Source organism: Microtus oregoni, unplaced genomic scaffold (assembly GCF_018167655.1).
Source record: "Microtus oregoni isolate MIOR12 unplaced genomic scaffold, Mior012 000048F_ref0000485, whole genome shotgun sequence".
NCBI classification, from domain to species: domain Eukaryota; kingdom Metazoa; phylum Chordata; class Mammalia; order Rodentia; family Cricetidae; genus Microtus; species Microtus oregoni.
In genome coordinates this window covers 12035947-12059718 of record NW_024543222.1, presented here as the reverse complement: position 1 = coordinate 12059718, position 23772 = coordinate 12035947, and the positions used below count along the sequence as shown (strand labels likewise).

General features: G+C 52.3%; 1 protein-coding gene across 1 annotated transcript in view; it reads right to left on the bottom strand.

The window, feature by feature from the left end:
• Positions 1–21391, bottom strand: part of Cacng4 (calcium voltage-gated channel auxiliary subunit gamma 4) — a 60760-nt gene extending 39369 nt beyond the window's left edge. The window contains exon 1 of the mRNA XM_041636157.1: positions 20876–21391. Within this exon, the coding sequence (XP_041492091.1) occupies positions 20876–21095 (220 nt within the window). The 5' untranslated portion in view covers positions 21096–21391. The remainder of the gene's footprint in view (positions 1–20875) is intronic.
• Between the last annotated feature and the right edge of the window lie 2381 nt (positions 21392–23772).

Sequence of the window (23772 nt, the reverse complement as noted above, 5' to 3'; positions counted from 1 at the left end):
ATGTTTCTGAAGATGTCCTGCCCTGGGCCTTGCTCCTTCCCTCCCATTCTGCATTGCACAGAAGTAGTGAGCAGTTTCACCCAGCACCTCCTAGCCAGGAGGGCAGACACAGGCTTCTCGCGGAGCAGGAGGACAGGACCTGTTAGCTCCGGCCTCTGCCTCTTCCCGGCCCGACTGCTTGTGCTGTCTGCTCGGACACTGCTACATGTCTGAGGCAATCCAGGGCTTGTGCTCACACCTTCCAGACACTCCCCCATGCCCAGGGTTGCAGTTGTTGCTGAATGGCCATGGATGCCCAGAGCATCCACCCTGTTTCCTCACCTACCTTCTGCCCTGAACCCCCTTTCACTGTTGCCCTGATGAGTTCATGGTTACCTTCTCAACCTGGCTCACATGGTGCCATCTACAGAACTTTCCACAACAGAGAGCCCCCTTCTCCCTGTCTCACTACCGAAGCTCCTTGTGTGTGCATGGTCGTGTGCGTGTGTGTGTGTGTGTGTATGTGTGTGTGTGTGTGTGTGTGTAACCCTGATGGGGGTGGCTGTCCCTCTCTCCACACTGGACGCTCACACTCTCTGAGGGACAGGCTAGCATTCTCTGTGTCACTGGAAACTTTGTCATTAAGTGTCGGCTGATGAACAGAGCACAAACCGTGTGACTGTATGGAGACAGGTGTCTCATGTGGCCATTCCTCCTGCCTGAGGAACTCTTGTACGCTCTCTAAAGCAAAGAGGCAGTACCACCTCCTCCGTGGAGCCTTTCCTGATTTCCCCCGGGCTGACAGAAGCCAAGGGTTCCAGCAGCTCCTCTCCCACCCGGAAGTCACCCGAGGGTAGGCTACCTGCGAAGCAAGCGACTGGAAGGGGATCCTGCTGGAAGTCAAGTTAGGCCACAACTTGATGAGTTCAAGTCCAATTCTCTTCCTGCCATGTAACCTTCGGAGGCTGGTAGACCCCACCTTCCATGGGGTTCGTGAGAATTCCAGGAAGCTACAGATCCTGATGCATGACCCTGTGGGAGGCCATGTCATCCTAAACAGCCTTACATCCCAGAACTTGCCCATAAAGACCCCCTTCTCCCAGCTTCCAGGGCCACACAAGGCAGTTGAAAGTATGAACAAACGAATGATTGAATGAATGACTGAATGAATGAATGAGTCCTCACATTCCTGGAACTTAGCACAGGGCTGGCTACAGACACCTCCAACAAGCATGCGCTGGGTTTATCAGGTTCAAACAACAACAGCCAGAAACCCCAGAGCACAAATCGTTGGGGACGAGCACCTGAGGGCTGGAGCAGGCCACCTGGGGGCCTTTGTCATCCCAGATTGCATTCTCTCGTGGGTAAGTTTTATCGAAGCTAATACAGAGAGCACAGTCCCCAGAGAAGAGTTAGACGAATAAACCGTCTACATCCATGTAACTCCCACACTGGTAGAGACAGAACATGTTCACAGCCTGGCAGGCTCTCTCTACCTCTCCCCACCAACGGCCCCCAAAAGAAGCCATTTTGCTGCCGTCACCTTCGACAGTCTTGCCTGCTCTGGATTTGATCTGAATGGAAGCCTGCCTGCTGCAGGGGCACACTGACTTGCGCCTGACTGGTGCCAGTCAGCAGGCGAATGGCATGGCTGGGATTCAGGTGTGAGAGTGACTGCGGTGGCAGCCTCTGTGGGACCTCCTCCGGGGGTGTGTGGTGAATGTCGTCTCCAAGAGGTGTCTCAGCAGAGCGTTCCCCGTATCGCTGAGAGCACCCCATCCTCAGAGCCGCCCCCAGTCTCACAGTGGCCTCCATCCATGTGGGCTGCATGAGTCAGATCCGGACCCAGCACCATGCAGAGTTGTGGTTCCACAGCTCCACCTACCTCCTCTGTGAAGCCTGCCACGCCAGCCTGGCCCATAGCCAGTGTACCAGCCACTGTGATGGCCCTGCTGGGTGGGTCCTGCTCTTCCCGGAGCCTCAACTGCTTGTACTGGGACCCCCCAATCTCCTAGGGTCATTTGGGATATTTCAGAGACAATACAATCCCCTCCTCTTCCTTATCACGCAACAGGCACGTGGCAGCTTTTAGCAGAGGATGGAGAAAGAGTTCAGACCAGGCTGTGGGGTCAGAGACCTGAGTGACAACACACACAGTGTCCCAGGCAGTCACAGCGATAAGACGGGCATGCTGAGATGCCAAGCTGGGGCTTACCATGGAATGTTTGTGCCGTGGTTTTGGCAGGCCGCAGCCAGCACTGTTGCCGAGCAGCAGCTGGTATAGCTGAGGTGCACAGACCCAGGGTTCACTACCTGCTGGCTCCTCTGTTCCTCAGTTTCCCCATCTATGGGAAGCAGTGGCAGTGCCTACCTCAGGAGGGAAGCTGAGGATTAACCAGGTGAACGTATACTAATGTGTACAAACCACTCGGGGCAGCTGCCGGCACACAGTAAGGGCCATTGCAGCTACTAGCTCTCCTTCTGCCCACACGCTACCTGATTACTTGGTAGTTAATTCAATAATTAATTAAACACTGTTAAGTCCTAGCTGTTAGAAGGAGAAAAGTGAAATAACATAAAGGGAAACGCACGTAAGGGGAGATAATAGACATTGTGCTGGGTCCGCAGAGAGCGCTTGGTAGTTGTTAGAAGATTTGTAATTATACAAAAGAGAAAGGTGATTGGGAAGGGTGGGTGGATAAGTTGCTGTCGTGGTGGAGAAGGCACACACCCTCAGGACAGGAATGGGCTAACCTGGGCTTCCTCTTCCTCGGGTTGACTTCTAAAAGGGGAGGGGGCTGCCTGGAGGGGCCTAGACTCATCATCTCATCAGTGCTTGGCAGCAGCCCACATATTACAATGGCATGTTGATTTTAAGCCAGAAATGGGCAAACAACCACACACACACACACACACACACATACACACTATACAACCACACATATATATATAGAATGTAACCATGTATAACCTATATCACAACTACATATAATCTGAAATGCAACTACCATATATTTTACATATATAGATGAACAATGCAACCACATATATATACAATTTAACCATATATAACCTATATCACAACTATATAATCTACAATGTAATTACCATATATTTTATATATATGTATGTGTGTGCATATATACATATAAATGCACACACACATATAAAATCCAGGTAAATTTCCTTTCTTCTTCTCCAGAGATCGGCAGACTCAGGAGAAATAACCACTTCCGAGAATCTGAAGGGCCTTGCAGGGCCAGAGATGAGTGCTTTGTTTTCAGGTTCCAGGAAAGACTGAAGAAGAAAGGAGTGACGTCACTGCCAGAGGGACGGCAATTTTGATCAGAATCAAGAATAACCTTCCCAGATCAAGAGAGGCAAAGGAGAGCTGGAGAACCTGTGCTGGCATCCACGGCCTCTCCTGCTGAGTTCATTTACACCTTTGTCCTAACCGAGACCCCGGCTAGCTGGACGCAGCGTGGTGACCCGGCCGTCAGGACAGGGAGCTGACACTTGTCCATCAAGTGGCGTTTAAAGGGCCAAGTGACTGTGACACCAAGAGAAAGGGGTCATGTTCACTAGCATGAAGAGGCCCCGTGGAAGCTGCTTTTCCTCCCATGGACCTCTCTATGCACAGATTTGTCCAAACTTCACACAAATGGAAATTTTCTTTTTCCTTCCTTCCTTCCTTCCTTCCTTCCTTCCTTCTTCCTTTTTTTTTCTTTTGGAGAGAGAGCCCTTTACTGAAAGAGTGTGAGAAATCTTGGTGCGACGAAGCATTGTTTAAGCTTGTCACAGGGGAAGAACCCCAGGGGCTGGGGGAAGCAACAGATCGAGGCTGATTCTGTCTGAACATCACTAGAGTCAGTCTGGCCGTCCCTAGGGAGGTCTCAGGACCTTCGGGGCTCGCCATGAGGTACTCGGCTTTACAGATGTGATAGAAGTCCCCGAGAGCCCACATCTGCATTTCATTTTCTCAATTACTTTGAGTGCTTTTTATGGACAGAGCTACGTCTCCAGGATGAAAAACCCAGTGTGTAAACTGCAACGTACAGGAAATGAAAGACTCGGCTATGGATGGCTCCCCAGAGCGTTGATCCAGGAATCAATTTGGTTATAAGTCAGGGGTGGCCAGTCGTGAAACCCTGGCCACAAGCCATGGGCGTGGCGACTAGACGCATTTAAGAATAAAGAGGTGAAACACACCTCTTCAGTGTGTTAGTGGAGAAGAAACACACACATCCATTCATCTGTCTGGAGCCGGGCCCAGTGGTTTATACCACCCCCTCCAACATAATAGAAAATTTGGGAACCATAGGAGATAAGATAAATCACTGGTTGTCGTGACTACTGCATTAACATTTTGGTGAATTTCCTTTCAATATTTTTCCCAGCCTAATAAAGCAGCCATTGCCACAGTCCCATCTACTCTGCACCCAGATGATCTTTAAAGGGCCCACAACCGTGGGGTTTTCGCTAGCTCAATTCGTTATTTAATAGAATTCTCTCCGTGTTTAAGAACACTCCTAATCATGGTAGACTTAAAATAATACTTTTTTTCTTAAATCCTGGAAATGCTTCAAGGACTGCCTCGTACAGGAAGTGAATTAAATATGGCCGGCCAGGAAGGGAAGAAGAGAAATGATTAGAAATAAAAAGAAAAAGAGGGAAGATGGGGGGACTGGAGAGATGGCTCAGAGGTTAAGAGCATTGGCTGCTCTTCCAGAGGCCCTGAGTTCAAGTACCGGCAACCATTTGGTGGCTCACAACCATCTGTAATGAGATCTGGTGCCCTCTTCTAGTGTGCGAGCAGGACACTATACATAATAAATAATTAAAAGAAAAGAGGGAAGACAGGAAAGAGGGGGAAGAAACTGACATTTATGGAAGGAGGACCTGGGATGGGGAGAGAGCTCAGTGGGTGAGGTATTTGTGATGCAAGTCCCAGGACCCAAGCTCGATGTCTGGAGATGTGGTGTGTGTCTGTCATCTCGGTGCTGGGGAGTAAAGACAGGCAGATGCTCGCGGTTCTAAGACCAGCTAGTCTCACTGAATTGGTAAGCTCTAGATTCAGTGAGGGACTCTGTCTCAAAAGACAAGGTGGAGCGAGACCAAGAGAGACACCTGGCATTGAACTCTAGTCTCTCTCTCTCCACACACAAACATACATGGCAGGGGTGGTCAGGTATGTAAGTGGTGGTGGCCATGTTGGCACGGTGGTTACCCAGGCAGAAAGGAACCTTTGGTACACGTCAAATGCCACCATTCATGGACAAAGGAGCTGACTAGCATGAGAAAAGGAGCCAGAAACTCCGAGGCCAGAGAGGCCCAGCCTCAGGGCCTCAGGCTACAGGCTGTAAGTGATCACCAAGGATAGGCCAGTGGGACCTCTCGGCCACCAGGCATCTGGCCTGGATTCATGTTCGGGAATCTTTGGGCTCCTTGGACTCGAAGACAACAAAAGCCATTTTTTTTTTCATGCAAGAGGAGTCGGCCATCAGGAGGAATCAGAGCCCCCTTTGTATGACAAGCCAAACTGCTGAGGCGAGAAAACATCTCGGGTGAGGGCTCAGATGCGAGCCGGGGACAGCATGCTCGCCTGGGGAACCCTTGCTGTCAATGTGCACTTGTTATCAGGGCTTTTCAGCGCGAGGTCCGGAAGCAGCGCTGGGGAGCCTCACCCCACACCCACCGCATCTTAATGGCTGGGCTGTGCAGTCCCTGGATGGGAGCCTGGGTGTCCTGAGATGTCCTGAGGGAGTCTTGGGGTGGGGGTTCCTCTTTTTTTCTTTGACCATGATTTGGGGTATGGATTAGGGGTGAGATGTGCAGAAGTCCTGGGGTATAAACACCGACGAGAATTCTTCCTTCCTTCCTTCCTTCCTTCCTTCCTTCCTTCCTTCTTTCCTTCCTTCCTTCCTCTCTCTTTCTCTTTTTCTTCTCTTTTCTTTTCTTTCCTTTTCTTTTTCTTTTTTTTCGAGACAGGGTTTCTTTGTAGCTTTGGAGCCTGTCCTGGAACTAGCTCTTCTAGACCAGGCTGGCCTCAAACTCACAGAGATCCTCCTGCCTCTGCCTCCCGAGTGCTGGGATTAAAGACGTGCGCCACCACCACCTGGCTAGAATTCTGTTTCTGAGACCCATGCTCCTTCCGCGCTATCACATAGTATCTCCAGGTGCTGGGCATCCTGTGTAACAGCGAATGAGACGCAGATGGTTCACAGCCACAATTCCAGCCCCACGCCAAGTCCTTGCCTGTCCACCCTTCCCTCCTGTCAGAAAATGAGCAAGGCGGGGGCTGCCGCCAACCCATTTTACAGAGAAAGCAACTGAGTCTCAGAGAAGGCAGAGTGATTGGCTTAGGGTTCCCTAGCTAGGAGAAGGCAGTCTGGATTCAAAACCTGACAGACCAGGTCTGGCTTTGCCTCCCTGCCCTGCCTGCTGTCCACGATGCCAATTACAGGGTTACTGTTTAGTTCAAGCCCGTCATAGGACATGCTCTTTTCACACCCCACCCTGGGAAACGTCTCTCTTGCTGTCCATGGCTCTCCAGGATCAGAGGGGACGTGTTTGGAGGCTTTCCGGACCCACAGTACTTAGTGCAGAGCCAGGGACTCAGCAACTCCTGCAAACTCTTGGCAGTGGTGTTTCCCTTCGAGGCAGTCCTGATCCTGATGGGAGGGGCATCCTGGTGGTCGCTCTTGGGAGATGCTAGAGATGTGACTTCTAGCTTTCTGTAAACAGCAGCCAACTCCATGCCCCTCCTCCCCTCAGCACCGGGTTGGGATCACTGTTGGCATCTGCAGGGTCCTCTCGTTCAGAGGTGGTTAAGGAGCTGGGCAGTTGGCTCAGTAGAGCTTGCTATATGGGCATAAGGTTTGAGTTTGGATTCCCAGATCCCACCTAGGTGCCAGGCTGGTTGGGTATGGCTGTAATCCCAGCCTAGGAAGGAAGGGACCAAGGACCCCCAGAGTAAGCTGGTCTGATGAAGAGACCATGACTCGATGAGTACGGAGGAAGAGCAGCAGCAATGACCACCAGGATCAAATTCTGGGCCTGTACACTCTCCACTCCCCCACTGTCCCCAGGCAGTCTGTGAACTCGGCCAAGGAGTGGCTAAGGATGACCTTGAGCTGGTCCTGACCCCGCCCGCCCCCAGCTCTCCCAAGTGCTGGAATTACAGACACTACCCTTGGTTTGCAGGGTTGCTATCGACCAAACCTAGGGCTTTGTGCACTTTACCAAATGAGCTGTATCTCTGACCCCTGGAATCTGGGTTTTCCTAGCAATCTTGATATCAAGTTTTCTAGTCGTCTCTGGCTTTCTTGCCCAAACTAGAAGTGCCAACCTTGAAGGATCCCAACCGCACCTTTGGAATTGCAGCTTTAACACCTACAGCAAACGCCTACCGCCAGGCCTCCCTGGCAGTTTCAGTTTAGAAGTGTGACCGCCACCGTGAGCCCAAAGCACTGAGGCTTACTGCACATCACCATGGAAAGCTGTTTCCATTCCTCCACATCTATAACTCCAGGCCATGGCTGTCTCAAACCCAGGAGACCCGAGGCCTTCAGCCAGATACATAGTGAAGCTGAGCTCTCCTCTCCCCACTCAGCCCTGAAAAATGGCTCTTCTGTGAACTTCCCGGGCTGAGGGTTCCTCCTGGTCTCCTACTTCTGGACCTGTCCCTGAACTGACACCCATCACACCTCCTTCAGTCTTTGGAACAAACTCTTCTTTCTGGATATCCAACAGCTGCGGACCTCCCTCGGACCACTATCTTGGCTTCAACTCTTGTTATTTCAACTCAGGGACAGCCTGGGTGGCCACCCAGCTTCATTCCATCTCTGTTCCACAGGAGGAGTGCGCCCACAAAACCCACTACATGCTCAAGCTTGGCAGGTGGCACAGGGGCTAAAACTTTTTAAAAAATCTATCAATCTATGTATGTATGTATTATGTTTCTATGTATGCATGCATCTGTCTATCTATCTATCTATCTATCTATCGTGTGTGTGTGTGTGTGTGTGCGTGCGTGTGTGTGTGTGTGTGTGTGTGTGGTACTGTGCATCCCATAGCACAATTATGGAGGTCAGAAGACAACTTGCAGGAGTCGATTCTTTTGTCTTCTCACCATGTGAGGATTGGCTATTAAACTCAGGCTCGGCAGCAGGGGTCTTCAGCCATTGAGTCATCTCACTGGTCCATGCACCGGTCCAGCTCCTTTCCCAGACATCACCTTGTGGTGTTCCCAGCCTTCCGGGCGCACCTTCAGCATAGTGCGCTCTCCAATGAGACAGTGGAACCACATATGGGCAGAGTGGGGGTCCTTGGGTTCAATCCCATTTGACCTTTGTGACTAGTCTATGACATGGGGACAGCCTACCATCCAGACCCGCATTACTCAGATGAGAAAACAGGCTCAGAGAAACAAAGGAACATGCCCAAGCAGACTGGAGGAAGACTCCAACACACGCCTTTCCGACCGCCTCCAACCTCTCCTCCTGTTAAGCATCCGCGGGTTCACTTGAGACCCTGGGAAATACCAGAGCTGGACAGGGTTAGAGCTGGAGGCATCGGGGCTGAGCCTGGCTTTTTCACAAGCGGGTGCGGGCTCACTGGAGGGAGCTGGGGAGCGATGTGATCTGACTGGTAGCTTGGCAAGACCTTTGTGGCTGCATGCAGAGAGGGAGCAGAGGGCTAAGGACGCCATCGGGCCTCTAGGTACGGGTGCAGGGGTAGCCCGAGTAGAGGAGAAATGGCTGGGGAAGGAGGTAGAAGCTGTGTTCTAGAGGGGGCCCAGACGACTAGCAAGTATCACACACACATGCACACACGCACGCACTCACACACACGGCTCTACCCTGTCTCTGCAGTGGCCGCTGCCATTCCAGGCACAAGGCAGAGACCCTGAATTTTTGATGGAGGATGACAAGATGCTGACAACCCGAGGGAGAGGGAAGGGAGACTCCTCCCGCTGGCAGACAGCTTTCCCCACACCTCATGTGTGAGGCGTTCACGAGCCTTTCCCTGTCAAGGTGTGTTGGGGGTAGGGGGCAAACCCAGAGCATTTCCAAGAAAAGGGGGAGGAGGAGGAAGGCAGAGGGAGAAGAAAGGAGGGAGGAAGGAGGAGGGAGGGAGCCTGGAGACTAGAATGGGTATCTGTCCAATCTGATAACTGAGCAAGTCATGGAGACTCAAGAGGTCAGCGGACCAGCTGAAGAGTATCCACTACCCACTCTGCTGACCCTCTGCAATGGTCTCCACATCCCGGGACCCTGCCATTCTTTATCTTTCCCCATCCCTGACACTGGGAATCACAGCTATAGCTTTGAGGTCTGAGCAGAGTTTGGCTCCAGGCAGGAGGAATGAAGGATGCGTTGGACCATCCTTAGCTTTACCCCAGCAGGAGGAAGGATGCGTTGGACCATCCTTAGCTTTACCCCAGCAGGAGGAAGGAAGCACTGGACCATCCTTAGCTTTATCCCAGAGGGAAGAAAGATGCAGTGGATCATCCTTAGCTTTACCCCAGCAAGAGAATGAATGCATTGGACCATGCTAAGCTTTACCCCAGATGTTGCCTATTTGTTGTTGGATATCAGTGATCACTCAGCTTCTACCTCAGCTATCAATTTAGGGGCTCTGGACAGCCAGGTGGAGCTCTGTCTCCCAAAGTGATGATCTAGCATCACTAGCATCGATGAGCTTCCTCCATCCCCAGACCCTGGAGGCATGGAAGCTGCCCAGGTCATCTGCTCAAGTCAGTGGCAACATCTGGGAGAGCTATTTCTATTACGACAACTTCCAAACCACAGGAATGACAGAAATGGGAAAAAAAAGTGATGACATGCTCCGAATGTCGACAAGGTGCCAGGCGCAGGGAAGGGCTCTTTACATGTTTTGTAGAATGACATTAAAACAATCCTAGGAGCTGATCTCACAATACCTTGTTTTATGCGGAAAGAACTGGTGTTCAGAGGGACTAGGTCATTTGTCTGGAGACACACAGCTCACAAGTGGTAAAGCTTAGATTTGAACCCAGATCTCTGTGACTTCCGTGCTATTGCTGCTTCTCTATGGACGGATGTGGGGAGAAGGAGTTAACTGTGATGAGCATTCAGATCTTGCTTCTGTCCCTGGCAGCCAGGAAGTAAAAGGCTGGGGGCAGGAAAGGCAGGCAGACTGGCCTTTTTTACTCATTCATTTCCCTCCTAGGCTTGATGTGGAACTCTGCTGGGTTAAGAAACTTCTTAGGCCCTAATGGGGAATCTTGGCCAACCAATTATCTTTAAGAGGTGGGACCAAGATAGGGTGTGGCTTTCTGGGACCTGGATTAAAATGGCAGCACACAGCCCAGGTGCACTCTCTCTGTGTGGTTCCCTCACAGCACAGCTGAGCTTGGACTTCTCGTTCCTGTTTCGTGAGTTTTGCCCTTATAATAAATAAAAATATAATTGTTTTATCTTTTAGCTAGCCTTGCTATTTCCCGAATTGAGATAACATATATTCACACTAATAATAATAGTGGGGATAGAGTGAATACTTGTTAGCTATTATTTATAAATAATTTACATTGGTATAGTTTTTTGTATATTGAGACAAGTTAAAATTATATTTGTTATTTCTGTTTACAATATTTGTATACCTATGCAAAGTTGTTCCGTTAGATTGTATACATGCATGTTTTTACCTCTCTTAAGGGCATTTTGTATATTGATACAACTTTTAGGAAATATTTTCATATTGCATTAAATATATACCTCTGATCAAGATACTTATACATTGTTTACATTTTGAGGTCATTGTCCTTATTTGCTGCACATTTATTTACAGATTATTTAATATTCTGACATGAATTCTTAGTCTTTAAGTTATTTTTTATTTTTATTTTTTTGGATTTTCGAGACAGGGTTTCTCTGTAGTTTTTGGTGCCTGTCCTGGAACTAGCTCTTGTAGACCAGGCTGGCCTTGAACTCACAGAGATCCACCTGCCTCTGCCTCCCGAGTGCTGGGATTAAAGGCGTGCACCACCACCGCCCGGCTTTAGTCTTTAAGTTATACAGCTATTAAATATTATAGGTCAATAGTTGTTCATTTTTGTTGTACATATAGTCAGATTAATCAGGTTCTTTAGATACATAGAGATTGTATTCTGCCTAGATAGGTAATCTTCAACCACTTCAAGGATCTGTAGAACATGGTATTTAAATAACTTAGGGTTTTGTTGACATGAGACATGATCACTCCTGACAGCACCGATCTACTCCCGAGAGAATGTTGAGCACCGAAGACACTCCAATCTGAGTTTGTTTTCTTCTTGGCACAATTGGCCTTTGGGCAAGAAACTGCCCATGCCTCAACCACTGACAAAGTACATGGTATCTGGATTGAATAAGAAGGACACAAGGAAAAGGACTGCCAAGCCTTGCCAAGACATGTTAAGATGGTTCTGGAAAATTTCCTGCCTCTGAAAAATGGTCAGTTATGCTAGGCCTTAGCCAAAGTTGGTTGCTTCAACATTGCAAATGAGACTTTGGGTGATTGCTCAGGTAGCCAATTGTCTGTCTTATACTGCTCGCTTTGGAAACTGCTTGGTTGTACTTCCTGCCTGCTCAAGAAATACTGTCTCCCTTCTCAGGCCTTCGATGGGGTTGAAGATTAGATAGTCATAGTTACCATCCTCTTATGATTCAGCCAAGCCTATTTCTGATGCAAGACTTAGACTCTTTGGAATAGAATGTCTATTAAAACATTTACCATGTGTTCCTTACTTAATATTGTTTATGTTGGTTGTAATTTTATACTTGTTATCTGTTCCTATTGTATATAGTTTAGTATTGGGTTTGGATCGCTCTTATTTAGACAAAAGGGGGAGGTAATGGGGAATCTTTGCCAACCAATTATCTTTAAGACCTGGGACCATGATAGAGTGTGGCTTTCTGGGACCCAGATTAAAATGGCAGCACACAGCCTGGGTGCGCTCTCTCTATGTGGTTCCCTCGCAGCACAGCTGAGCTTGGACTTTTTGTTCCTCTTTCGTGAGTTTTCTCCTTATAATAAATAGAAATATAATTGTTTTATCTTTTAGCTAGCCTGGTTATTTCCCGAATGTAGCTAACTTCTCCAAGACCCTTTGGTTCTTTCACTGAGATGCGGCAGCAATGGAGAGGGTGGCAGGGACGAATGGCACAGGCAGAAGGTATGGTGGTATAATCCCAGCACCTGGGAGGCTGAGGAGAGTGCCTGGGCTATGCAGTGAGGCCATCTGATGGAACCAAAATAGGCCGGGGATTGTAGCTCAGAAGCAGAGTGCTTGCCTAGCATGTGTGGGGCCCTGAGTTCAAACCTCTGCATTGTCAAAAGGAAAACAAAAGCAAGATGAGCATGATGGTCCACATCTGTAATCCTGGCACTTGGGAGGCAGAGGCAGGAGGATTAGGAGTGCAAAGTCTGCCTTGGCTACAAGGTGAGTTCAGCCTGGACTACATGAGATCTTGTTTCAAATATCCAAAAATAAAACCTCAAAACAACAAACAAATTAAATCTTGGGTTAGCATAGGGACCACGGCCTTAGTCTGCAGGTACCTTTACATCCTTATGCCCTGCCTGAGAGATGGGGGTTGGAGGTGTTGTGGCAGCAGTCCAGATCCGAACTCATACACCTAAGAGGCCACCAGTGTCTGGGGGCAACCAGGTGAATGTCTGAAAAATCCCAAGGAAGGGCTGACTGGTGGAGTCCCTACACCCATCTTGGTTCCAGGTACTTAGCAACACTGGGTATGGCTGAGAGTCCACTCTGATGTGTCTGGAAACCAGGAGAGAGAGAGAGAGAGAGAGAGAGAGAGAGAGAGAGAGAGAGAGAGACAGAGAGAGACAGAGAGAGAGACAGAGAGAGAGAAAGAGAGAAGTCTGGGGGTGGGGGACAGCACTGTCTATGAATTGCACAGACCCTTGAACCCTTGAGCTGCACTGGGAAGGTCTGCTGTGTATGCTGGACGCTGTCACCTAAGTCCCTCATCTGCCTAGTTAGACTGCAGGGCTTATCCCTGGGGCCTCATGCAGGGAAGGGCCTGGGACAGATCTACAAGCAGCCTTCTACAAACCCTCTATCTGGGAATCCCTACTCTGAAAGTGTATGCTGGTTGCTCTCCCATTCCCTTCCCCACTATACCATTTCAGTGAGACCTGGTTTCAAAAAAATATAAACAAACAAACAAAAAGATGGCTGTGGTAAAGACCTATCTCAGTGGTAAAGCAGTTGCTAGTACGCGTGGGGTACCACAAGAAAAAAAACAATTAAGGGTGAGGATTTGGGGGGGGGCTGTCTTCCTGGGAGAATGGAAACAATGTGTTCCTTTTAGAAGGTGTCCCAAGAGTGACTCCTGCACACATACCAAGAATGAGGCTGCGGTGGAGGACAGGGGCCACCACGGCAGAAATGCCGCACTGAGACATGGAGCCCTGCAGCGGTGCACGTCCCCGTGGCTCTGCATTTAAGGCTGCTACCCTGATGCTTAAGCTATGGTGGCTGTTTATTGCGCCAGTGGAAGCTGTGCTGGGGACAGATCCTAACGGGGTGACCTCTGCACTCACTGGAGCTCAGCTGTTAGTGACCCTCATCGCTGCCTTATGACCTTGGGCGAGCCACTCTGCTTTGCTGGTCCTGAGTTCCCTTCGCCTGCGGTGTGTGAGGACCGAGCTTCGTCAGCAGTTCACAGACCGGCTGGGGCCTCGTGCTGGGGTGGCACAGGCAGGTGAGCCTTGCTATTAATAAAGGAAGGAGTTTGGGCACTTAAAGCAGATGCCAGGTCACCCCATTAATAGACCTGCCCCACCCCTTGCTTGAGTTCCCTGTGTGTCTCTGGAGGTTAGAGAACAGAGTAGAGCTTCTGTCTGGAATCAGGCCTGCCTGCCTTCACCCCAGACTAAAGGATGCTTCCACTAGACCAATGGGCCAGTGGGACATGGTGACATCTGAAGACACATGGAGTGGTCACAACAGGAGGAGCTGTGCTCCTGGCTTCTAGCGGCTCAAGGCTGGGATACAGTCAAAGACCCTACAGCACAGGGCAGTGACAGAATGCCGAGGTTCAGAAACCCTACCTACTAGTGAGCCGCCGGTGGCAACGAACCTTGGGCCAGGTTAGCTATCACAGGCTCCTGTGAGGCTCCATGGAAACTTCCAGCGCTATTGCCGATTATGAACATGGAGGTTCATGATGTCCAAAACCCGAGTGAGCCCTGGATCTGATTTCCTACAACTTCTTCTTCTTTCTCCAGTCATCCCCCTTCTGGACATGGCACCATCACCCAGCCTCGGCTTCTCTCATTCTCTTCTCCCCACCCATCCATCCTCTCCTTCATACCTCCTATCTCTGCAGCTGCCGTTTGGCCCCAGGACTCTAGTGTGGCCATCCACCACAGGGTCCAGCTGGGCCTCCTAGTCTTCTGGAATTCCCTCGTCCACCTAAAGTCAGAGGATCTAAAAACACAAATTGTCTCAGCCAAGTATGTCTGTGGCGGTGCATATCTGTAATCCCAGCATCTGAGAGGTGGGAGCAGGAGGCTCAGGGTTCGAGGTCAACCTTGACTACATACAGAATTCTGGCCTTGGCCTCAGCTACATAGGACCTCGTCTCAGAAAAAAAAATAACTTAAAAAAAATCAGATACTTAAACCCAACCAGTCTGACTAGCAGCAGCAATCCCCAGCAAAAGGAGGAGGGACCCCTAATCCTGGTCTTGAGCCTCCCTGGGCCACCCTATCTGGACTGCCCTTGGCCCACCTTGCTGATTCGTCTTCATTCACGTCAGGTTTGGTTCAGCTGTGACTAGGACTGGGTTGCAGCCTCCCCCAGGACACTCCTTTTCTGACTCCATCAGAGAACAAATTAGCAGACAGCTGTCAGTTGTTCCGTCAGAATGTGTATCCTGCTCGCGTCAAGGATCTAGGGCCTCCCAGGTCTGAGGACACCGGGTGTTTAGCGTGCTTGTGCCAAAAGAATGAATGAATGAATGAATGAACGAACGAAGTGTGCTGACAGGCAGGCAGCTAATATCGCAGACAGGTGACAATACAGTACAGTTGAGGTATTCAAAAGGAGCATAAAGCTCCTGTCTTTAACAGAAGCGCTCAGAGCTTCACCCAACCTGCAAGCTAAGCCTGATTCTGGGAGGTGAGAAAGTTCCAGATCAGCTAAATTGCATGTGTCAGATCAGGAGACAGAGGCCAAGCAGTCTGTCCTCTCCACACCGAATGACTCCAGCTTGGCTGTGTTGGTCTCTGCCTTCCACGTTTCTGAGACCCTGGGTCCTAGGACCAGAGGTCCCTTCCCCACTTTGCCTTTCTGTGACTGCTTGCTTCCTGGAGGTCCTCAGAATCCGAGCTACCCGGGAGACTGACACAAGAGATGGACTGTAAACCCGTGGGTTGCACTGCTGAGCCTCCCTGAAAGGGACACAGAGCTTCTCCAGAGCCAGGTCTGTGGTGGGACCCTGAGAGCAGCCCTCAGACCGGGGTCCATCAAGCTGTCTGGCTTTTCCTTACTAAGTCAGCTGGCTCCAATGAAAAGGAGCTGGTATTTCTTTCAAGAAGAGAGAAAGGAGGGGGCTTGGGCTGCAGCTCAGTTGCGTGAGTGTCCAGCATGCAGAAAGTCCTGGGTTTGATCCCCAGCACCTGCATAAACTGGGCGTGGTGGTGCACGCTCGTCTGCAATCCCAGCACCAGGAAGCAGAGGCAAGATGAGAAGGAGTTCAAAGTCATCTCAGTGTGCTGAGTTCAAGGCCAGCCTGAGCTACATGAGACCCTAGTGTGAGACAGAGAGAGGTAAGATGAGGACAGAGAGAAACACAAAAGACTGAGACCGTCTGGTGTTACGAGCAAGTAGATATGAGAGGGGGACCCCCAAATGACTGGGGAGTGAGTGCCAGCTGCTGAGTGGGGGCAGAAAAGAAAAGCACTGTTGACATGGACTAGCTGCTAAGTGCCCCCAAGTTCCTATGGTGGTCCCCTAATCTTCAATGTGAACAGCAGGACATGCAGATGGGGCTGGGGGCATATTTAGATGAGACCATAGCGGAGGATTCTCTTAGAAGGGATTGCACAGACAGCTTCCTCCTTCTGTTACGTGAACACTCTAGGGCAAGCAGCCATCAACAGGCCCGGAAGAGCATCCCACCGGAAGCCCAGGAGCCAGCCTCTCTACCTTGGTCTTCCTGGGCTCCAGAACCACGGGAAGGAAACGCCTCTGGTTTAAACGGCCCTGCCTCTGATATTTTCAGCCAATCTCTTAGGTGAGCAGATATGGTACAACAGTCCCTCAACTGCCCTTTCCCAAGCCTGAGTGGTTGACATACAAGATCCTATAACTGCTGGAAAATGGATGGCCTACATTGAAGCTGACGTGGGCTGGGAAAGGCAGCCCTGACGCAGGAACTCCACCCACCTTGAACCTCAACTTCTCCACCTCGAAAACTCAGGAGAATTAATATTTACCTGAAAGTGTTGTTGACAATTACACACACCTATGAACGTCTCCGGTAAGTCATGACGGCTATTAACACCAAGAGGCCAGCAACCCGAAGGTGGCACCTCAAAGTGGTAGGATGGAGAGCCTGCTGCGGCCACTACCACCCACCACAGCCAGACTGGATGCGTTGTCTGTGGTTAGCACAGGTTAAAGAAAAACAAACTCAAAAAGCACAGTGCAGGGCCTTGCAGCTGCCGTGGCAAAGCTACCGTTTGGGCGCAGGCTGAGTGGCCTGATTCATCCCAGAGTGTGGCATGAAGACCCACTTCCCAGCTCACCTACCATGAAAGAACTCAAGATGTATGAAGAGTACACACCCCTCCCACCTGTGGACAGGTGGACAGGGCTTTGGAGCCCCTGGAGCAGGCACCCTAGCTAGCCCCTCCCTTCTTTCACACAAGGCACAGTGCTAAGAAATACATTTTCTAAATCTGTGTGCCATTGTGGGAATAAAGCCTGGGGACACTAATATGAAAGATTCTGGCCAGCTGATGGAGGTGGATGTGACCAGGGCAAAGGAGTTGCCTGTCTTAAGGTTCTAGAACCTTCTCTACACTTTCTCCTTCTAGTGCCCCGCACTGAGCTTGCACAAAGGAGGCATAAGAGCCACACCCCCAGTGTCAAGACTGTCTTGTTAAGCTTCTGACAGAGTCGTGAGTGTGCTGGAGGCGGCTTCATCTACGGGTGATGTGGTGGAGGGGGAGCACGGGAGGGAAGTGTGCTGTTCAGGCTCCACTTGGCTCCGATGCTAACACTGAGTCTCTCAGGGGTCTGGGCCTCAGCAGCCTCTGTGTGCTTTGGGGTGCCCGATGGGTGTGGAGCCTTGGTAGATGGCTCTAGGCTTGCGCTTCTGGACCCAGGGTCTTCTACCTCCACATCCAAAGAGTGCTCTGTCTTTGAGCAGGAAGTGATCTCCACCTTCCACATCCCAACATGACAAGGGATTCAACAAGGATTTGTTGCTGATGCCTGGGACAGAACTGACTTTGTTTCCCCTTTCCTCTGTCCCTGGCTTCAGAGATAGACAGAGAGATGCATAGTGGGGTGAGGGCAGGGTGGGGAGGGTAGAAGAGCATCTGGTGGGACAAGCTAGTCCAGAACACAATGGAAGGAGAGAGAGAGAGAGAGAGAGAGAGAGAGAGAGGGAGGGAGGGAGGGAGAGAGGGAGAGAGGGAGAGAGGGAGAGAGGGAGAGAGAGGAGTGTGTTATGCAATTAATGCACTGGCTGTACATTCTCGCTTCCAAAGGCCTTCCTGCCAGCCACCCAACCTTAGAGCTGGGCTCCACTGAGTAGCCAAATACTTGGTTCTATTTTTAATGGCAACCAGAAGCTGCTGGGGGGAAAGGGCAGGGTGACAGGGCGGGAAGAGCTTCGTAGTGATAGAGGCTCAAATCTGGCCTCGCTGCCTCCTGCCTGGGTGCCCCTGGGCAAGTTTCAGAACGGCTCCTTCTTGCCGGCACGGCACGTGTGGGTGAAGGCAGTACCTCACAAAGCTGTGTGAGCCTGCTGGGGAGTACTGTGCCCCGTGTCTTCTGACATTTGTCCAGTGGAAAGTCAGGTGGGTGGAGGACATGCTATTTGATGGGTGGGGGGGGGATGGGGCAAGGTCAGCTCTGCTGAAGCTGGACATGGCGGTTGTCCCTCTCAGGGGTCTCTGTGGCCTCAGCACAGAGGGTTGAGCTCTCCAGGTCTAACACGCATAGGAAAAACACAGAAAATGGAATGGGCTGTTAGTGAGTTAGTTGCCAGCAAACCCACCACCTTCCCGAAGCTGCACTCAGCTATGGGTATTCGCTGCCCGCTGCAGTAGTCCATTTCTGCCCAAAGGTTTCGTCTCTTCATCTCTACCTCTTAATTTAGATGTCATGCTTGTGTGTGTGTATGTTTGTAATGTGTGTGTGTTGCAGATGTCATGCTTGTGTGTGTGTGTGTTGCTGATGTCATGCTTGTAGGGGGGACTGTTGCTAGAAAACAGGAAGAAATAGTGTATTTTACCCACACGAACTAACACAGAAGGAGCAACCCCCGAAATACCTCTCAGTGTCCCTAGGGAGTGGCCCAAGGTGAGCTGCACTGTCTTGGTCTCAGGCCCTGGCCACGTGCTGGCTGGCATCACAGGAGGCATCAATAGCTCTGGGAGCTGTCAGCTTCCATGCTGTGTTCTTATGAGATAAGCTGGCAGTTCCCGCCCAGTTATGGATTTGAGCATTGGACAAGGAATCCTGAACTAACTCTGGATGGCGCTGGGTCTCGGGAGGCTGTTCTGGCCCTGGAGGAGGGGTAGACACAGCCTGCCTGTCCCTCAGAAACCCCTGAGCTTTGGGGACTAACAGAGGCAGCCCAGTTCTTCCCATGAAGTCCCCCAGATGGCTCTCTCTGCCAGGCGAGCCAGCTGCCCTGATCAGCTCCGGGCTCTCTTGATGAACAGTGAGTTCAAACGGCTCGAGGCAGCTGGCAAGACGCTAAGTGCAGCATCAATCCTAATTAGGATGAGGAATTAATACAGAAGCACTGGAGTCACCGTGCAGGCCAGGCTTGACAGCGTTCAAGTTTCCCTTGGGAAAGGGGAAGGTCCCAGCTCCATAGGCTTCTCGGGGGTGGGGGCGACAGTGGCCTGATTCCCTATGCCACACTTGGCAAGCAGGGGAGCTTGGGAGGTAGAACACGGCCCGCAGCCCTTGCTCTCTGTCTAACTCCGGTGCTGTGGCAGGTAGTGACGTGGGTACATTCTCCAGTAGAGGAGTAGGTGTTCATAATCTGAGCATCTGCATACCCAAAATGATGGTTTTCAGAAGAAAAGAGGGGGGTGTCATCGCGGGCCCACTGGCTCCTCTGTGAGGCAGGCGTGTTTTCCCCCTTAACTATTAATCTCACACTTCTGTCATCGACAGACTGCTCAGAGCTCTGGCATGAAGCTCCAAAGTGCAGAAGCAGCCCTGATCTGGAGTCGGTGTTGGGGGACAAAGGTGGATAGGAGTCCGGGGTCTGGCAGGGACAGCGGGGGCGTCATGGAGCAGACACGACCTCACAAAGCCTCCTTTCAGACGGCTCCAACTGCAGCCAGGAAGGGCCCTTTTTCTAAGAGCGGGTCCCCAACCTCCCCTCACATCCCACCACACTTAGCGGAAGGGGTCCTAGCTGCAGCCAGAGGATGGAAGAATTTCCTCAAGCACCCAGGGGCGGAGTGAACACAAGACAAAAGGTGATGGGAAAGAAAGAGGAAACACTATCCAAGGATTCTTTTTTTTTTTTTTTGAAAAATTAAAGCAATGATTGCCAACTCCCGTTCCGTACCCAATCTCAGAGCCAAGACCAAGCAGTGGTTCAGACAACAACCTGGCAGAACCAGACCGCCCCTCTGTAGACACCTGTTAGTTCGAGTTTCACAGTTGGGTACAAGGGCGCCAGGAGGGCTAAGAAGTCGCGTGCATTTCGGGCGTCGGAGGCATCTGGTCCGCGCTCCTGGAAGCGGTTCCCACAGTCCCGGGAACCCAATCAACCTTAGCACACCTCTCAGGTCTCTTAATGCGAGGGCGTCGCAGAGCCCCGCCCTGCCCTGACAGAGCGACCACGCCCCTCCCAGCCCACTATCGGTCCGCGGACGGCCCCACTCCCCAGTGTGGTTCCTTAAGAGGCCTCTTGCAGCCTTCCTGCTGAGGGGCTGTGATCCAGGGCACGCTGCTTCAGTTATAGGAGGCGCGGTGTGGTTCCCCTCTTGTCCCCCATCGCGCATGGAGGAGTGAGTCTGTGGCCTCTTGTAATGTGAGAAGGGCGTCCGGCTGGAGCTACCTGGCTCCCCCAGACCCGCTCGGGGGCCCAACCTGTACCCCATCCTCACTCCCTCAGTTGGGGGCTTGGAGTGAGCACCTAGATGCCCCGGTGCTCCCCGCCCCCGACCGGCCCCGCCCCAGGATGGCCAGTTCCCATAGCAATCGCACAGACACCGGTTGCCAAGCAACCCCTCCCCCTCCTCCCGCGTCCGCTCCCCCACAACCCTAGACTCCTCCCGCCCCCACGCCAGCCTCCACCTCCCCCAGGGGCGCCGGCGAGGCCCCTGGGGATCGCTCCGCTCTCGGGTTGCGCGCGTGTGCGTGAGTTTCTGTGTGTTTCATTGTGTCTGTGCGCGAGGGGGTGTGCGCGTGCGATCGGAGAGTTTGTCGGATCAGTGTGTTGGGGAAGGTCCCCAGCCTGGAGGGAACCGAGGCTACTGCACCCATGTCCGCTCGGGGACCCACCCTCCCGGCTTCAGGTTCTTTGTGTCTCGCGTGGAGCCAGCGCCGCGCCCACCCATCCCCCGGCCCGCTCCCCAGGGCAGTGTGTGCGTGTGCATGTGTGCGTGTATGTGCGTGCTCTGGGGGCAGGGGTCGTACCTTCGATGCAACACACCCGCCACAGTCCCGAGTGGGTGAGGTCGCCGCGGGCGCGGCGGGGCGGGGGTCCATCGTCCATAGTCAGGTTGGTGCCGTTGCAGATGTGCGCGCTGGAGTACAGCCAGTAGTCGGTGCCGATGGCGATGGCCATGAGCGAGAAGGCAGCAAAGGCTCCGGCCGTGGTCAGCAGCATCTGCAGCCCGCGGTCGCATCGCACCATGGTGGGCGCCTCATAGTCCGCCGCCCGCCGGCCCGGCCCGCCGCGCCCGCCCGCCCTCCTCCCTCGGCGCGCAGCTCCGGGGGCGCCAGGGGCTGGGGGGCCGAGGGCCGGGGGGCGGCGCCGCGCTGCGCGCTCCGACCCCGCGCCCCGGGCGTGCCTGCGCTCGGGTTGCGCGGGGCTCAAACTCCGAGGCGCGGCGGCGAGTGAGGGCTGCGCGGGCTACGCGGGCCGCCGGGAGGGCTGGCGGCGGCGGCGGCGGCGGCGGCGGCGGCCGGGGGCTCCTCCCTCTCGGCCCGCCCTCCCCTCCGCGAACGGCCCGCGCCCTCCGCGCCTCCACCCACCGCCCGCCGCGCTCTCTCGGCGCCGCCCCTCCGCCTCGGGCCCCGCGCTCGCACTCCCCCGGCCGGGATTTCCCCTCCCCCCACTCCCCTCCCCGCGCTCACGCGCGCTCACTTTCTCTCCCAAGCTTCATTCACATTATTAGAGCGAAGGAAGCAGAGGGAAAGGTTGGTTCCCTGGAAGGACCCTGGGGAAGCCGCGTCTCCGGTCACCCCTCTACCCAACCTCGGACATTCTGCAATCTGTGGAATTGGGGAGTGTGTTCCCTTTCCTCCTTCCCCACAGCCGTGTGTCTGTACCTGGCTGTGGAGGACTAGGCACGGATGTAGAGTGAGACTCATGTCAATGTTCCAAAAGCCCCAGATATGGGTCACAGATCGGAGGCGTTCTTTACGGGCAAGCCAGACGCAAACCACCACCATCCCCACCCAGGCAGGCCAGGGGTTCTGGCAGGCGCTGGGAAGCTCTGGACTTCCGAGGGGGCACTGAGGATGTGACTCACCACTGTCCCTTCTGATGGTCCATTGCTGGTAGAGGCAGGGACACCGCAACTGTATTAAAGCGGAGCAGCCCAATATTGCAGCTTCCAGCTGTTTCCCTCTGCTCGCAGCTCCTTCTACGAACCTTTACTTTTTCTTTGCTTGGCTCCGCTTCAGCTTAACCGGCATTGCCTCACCTCCCCTTAACCATGCCAGACTCTGCCTCAGGCCGGTGGCCTCTTCACTTAATTGCTTTTGGAGCTGGCGGGGTCTAAGTTGAATACTCTCCTCTTTCCACCGAGCCACTCCGGGCTCCTTCGTCAACACCCAGTTCCCCTCCTCCCCCACAGGAGGCCTGAAACCCACACAAGTGCTCCTGTTGCATCCTTGAGGGATGTCCTGTGGGTTGCTCTCCCGAACCCCTGGAGATTGAAAGAGGTATCTAGAAAGCTGCTATCCTTGCAATTTTCCTCCCTGTGGCACCTTCCCAGAACTCCTCAGAGAATATTAATGACCCCAGGCTGGAAGCGCTCGCTGTTCTTTCTCCTCTGAGAGTGTGAGCGCCCCCCTTGTCTAACATGTCTGGTAAATAGTGTGCAATGTGCAAATGTGCAAATGCTTGCCCCGGGAAAGTTATCTCTTTTTGGGGGATGGAAATACAAATAAACAAATAGGGGAAAAAAACCGAAATAATAAAGCCCAAGGACCAGGCTGGCTACCCTCAGCAGCATTGCTGGCCCTTTCTTCTGCCTTTAGGGGTGTCTATTCTGCCTTCCAAAGGACAAGAGCCTCTGCTTTTTCTTTCCCTTAAAAAAATTTATTGTCACCTAGTCTGGTATTCTGTACACAGCAGGTGCCTGATATATGGCTGAATGAACCAGAAGGTGTCTCCTGGCTCAGAGCAAGGTTGTCTCCAGTATCCTCCACGATGAACTCAGAGGGTTCTGGGCTCTGAGAACGGTGATTTTTGATCTTCTCTTTGGGAGCAAATCTTTGTTTCAGAGCAAACCCTGAACAGAAGCCCAGCATAAATAAACCTGGCCTCTCCGCCTTCCGGAAGAACTATGACTCCCTCAGCAAATAAAGTATGGACAGTCCCCACACCCCCACACCACTCCGTGCAGCTGCAAACACTTCTGTGGTGCTAGAGTTCCATGAAACAAGGTGTTAGCCAGCTGCTGGGTTACACGGAGGCATCCTCTGGCCCATTCTGCTCAGAGCCTTCCTCCAGGACCTTGGAAGAAACCCATGCAGTGACCTAATCGATCAGAGGGGTGGATGGAGAGGAGTAGATTTGCCCCATATCTCTTCTAAAGTAGCTATGCGAATGATGACCCCTCCAAGTAAGCAACCCTGAAATCCCACAGGAGATGGGACACGAGTCTTTTGTCCCAGGATGCGAGTTGGACCAGCTTTTGCACTACACCCTCAGAGGAGCCTGGGGAGTGTGGGAGAGTTTGAGAATGAAACCTGGGCCATCTTGAGTATTGAGCAGACTGGTCTGGACAAGCCATGCCCAGGTCGGAGAAAGCTGTTCCTTCAGTCTGCTTTTCAGAGCTGCCTTGAGTGTCTCAGAAATAGCCTTGGACACCCATGCATGCTGGGCAGCCGTTTGTGGAAGGAGTGGCCGACGCCACTTCTTCTGCCTTTCTTGGAGACAGGGATCGGGACGTGCTCTGGGAACACAGAGGCCAGAATTCTTAAGGATCACCCACCAGCCTGCCTGCCATTGTCAAGTCCTACTTGACGGTGTCGTTATTTCCTGTTATGTTGGGAGGACCCTGATGGAGGGTTTGATGGCTTGTGGGTCTGTCGGTGGACACCCAACCTGCAGCCACACTTGGCCTTGAGCTTTTGTG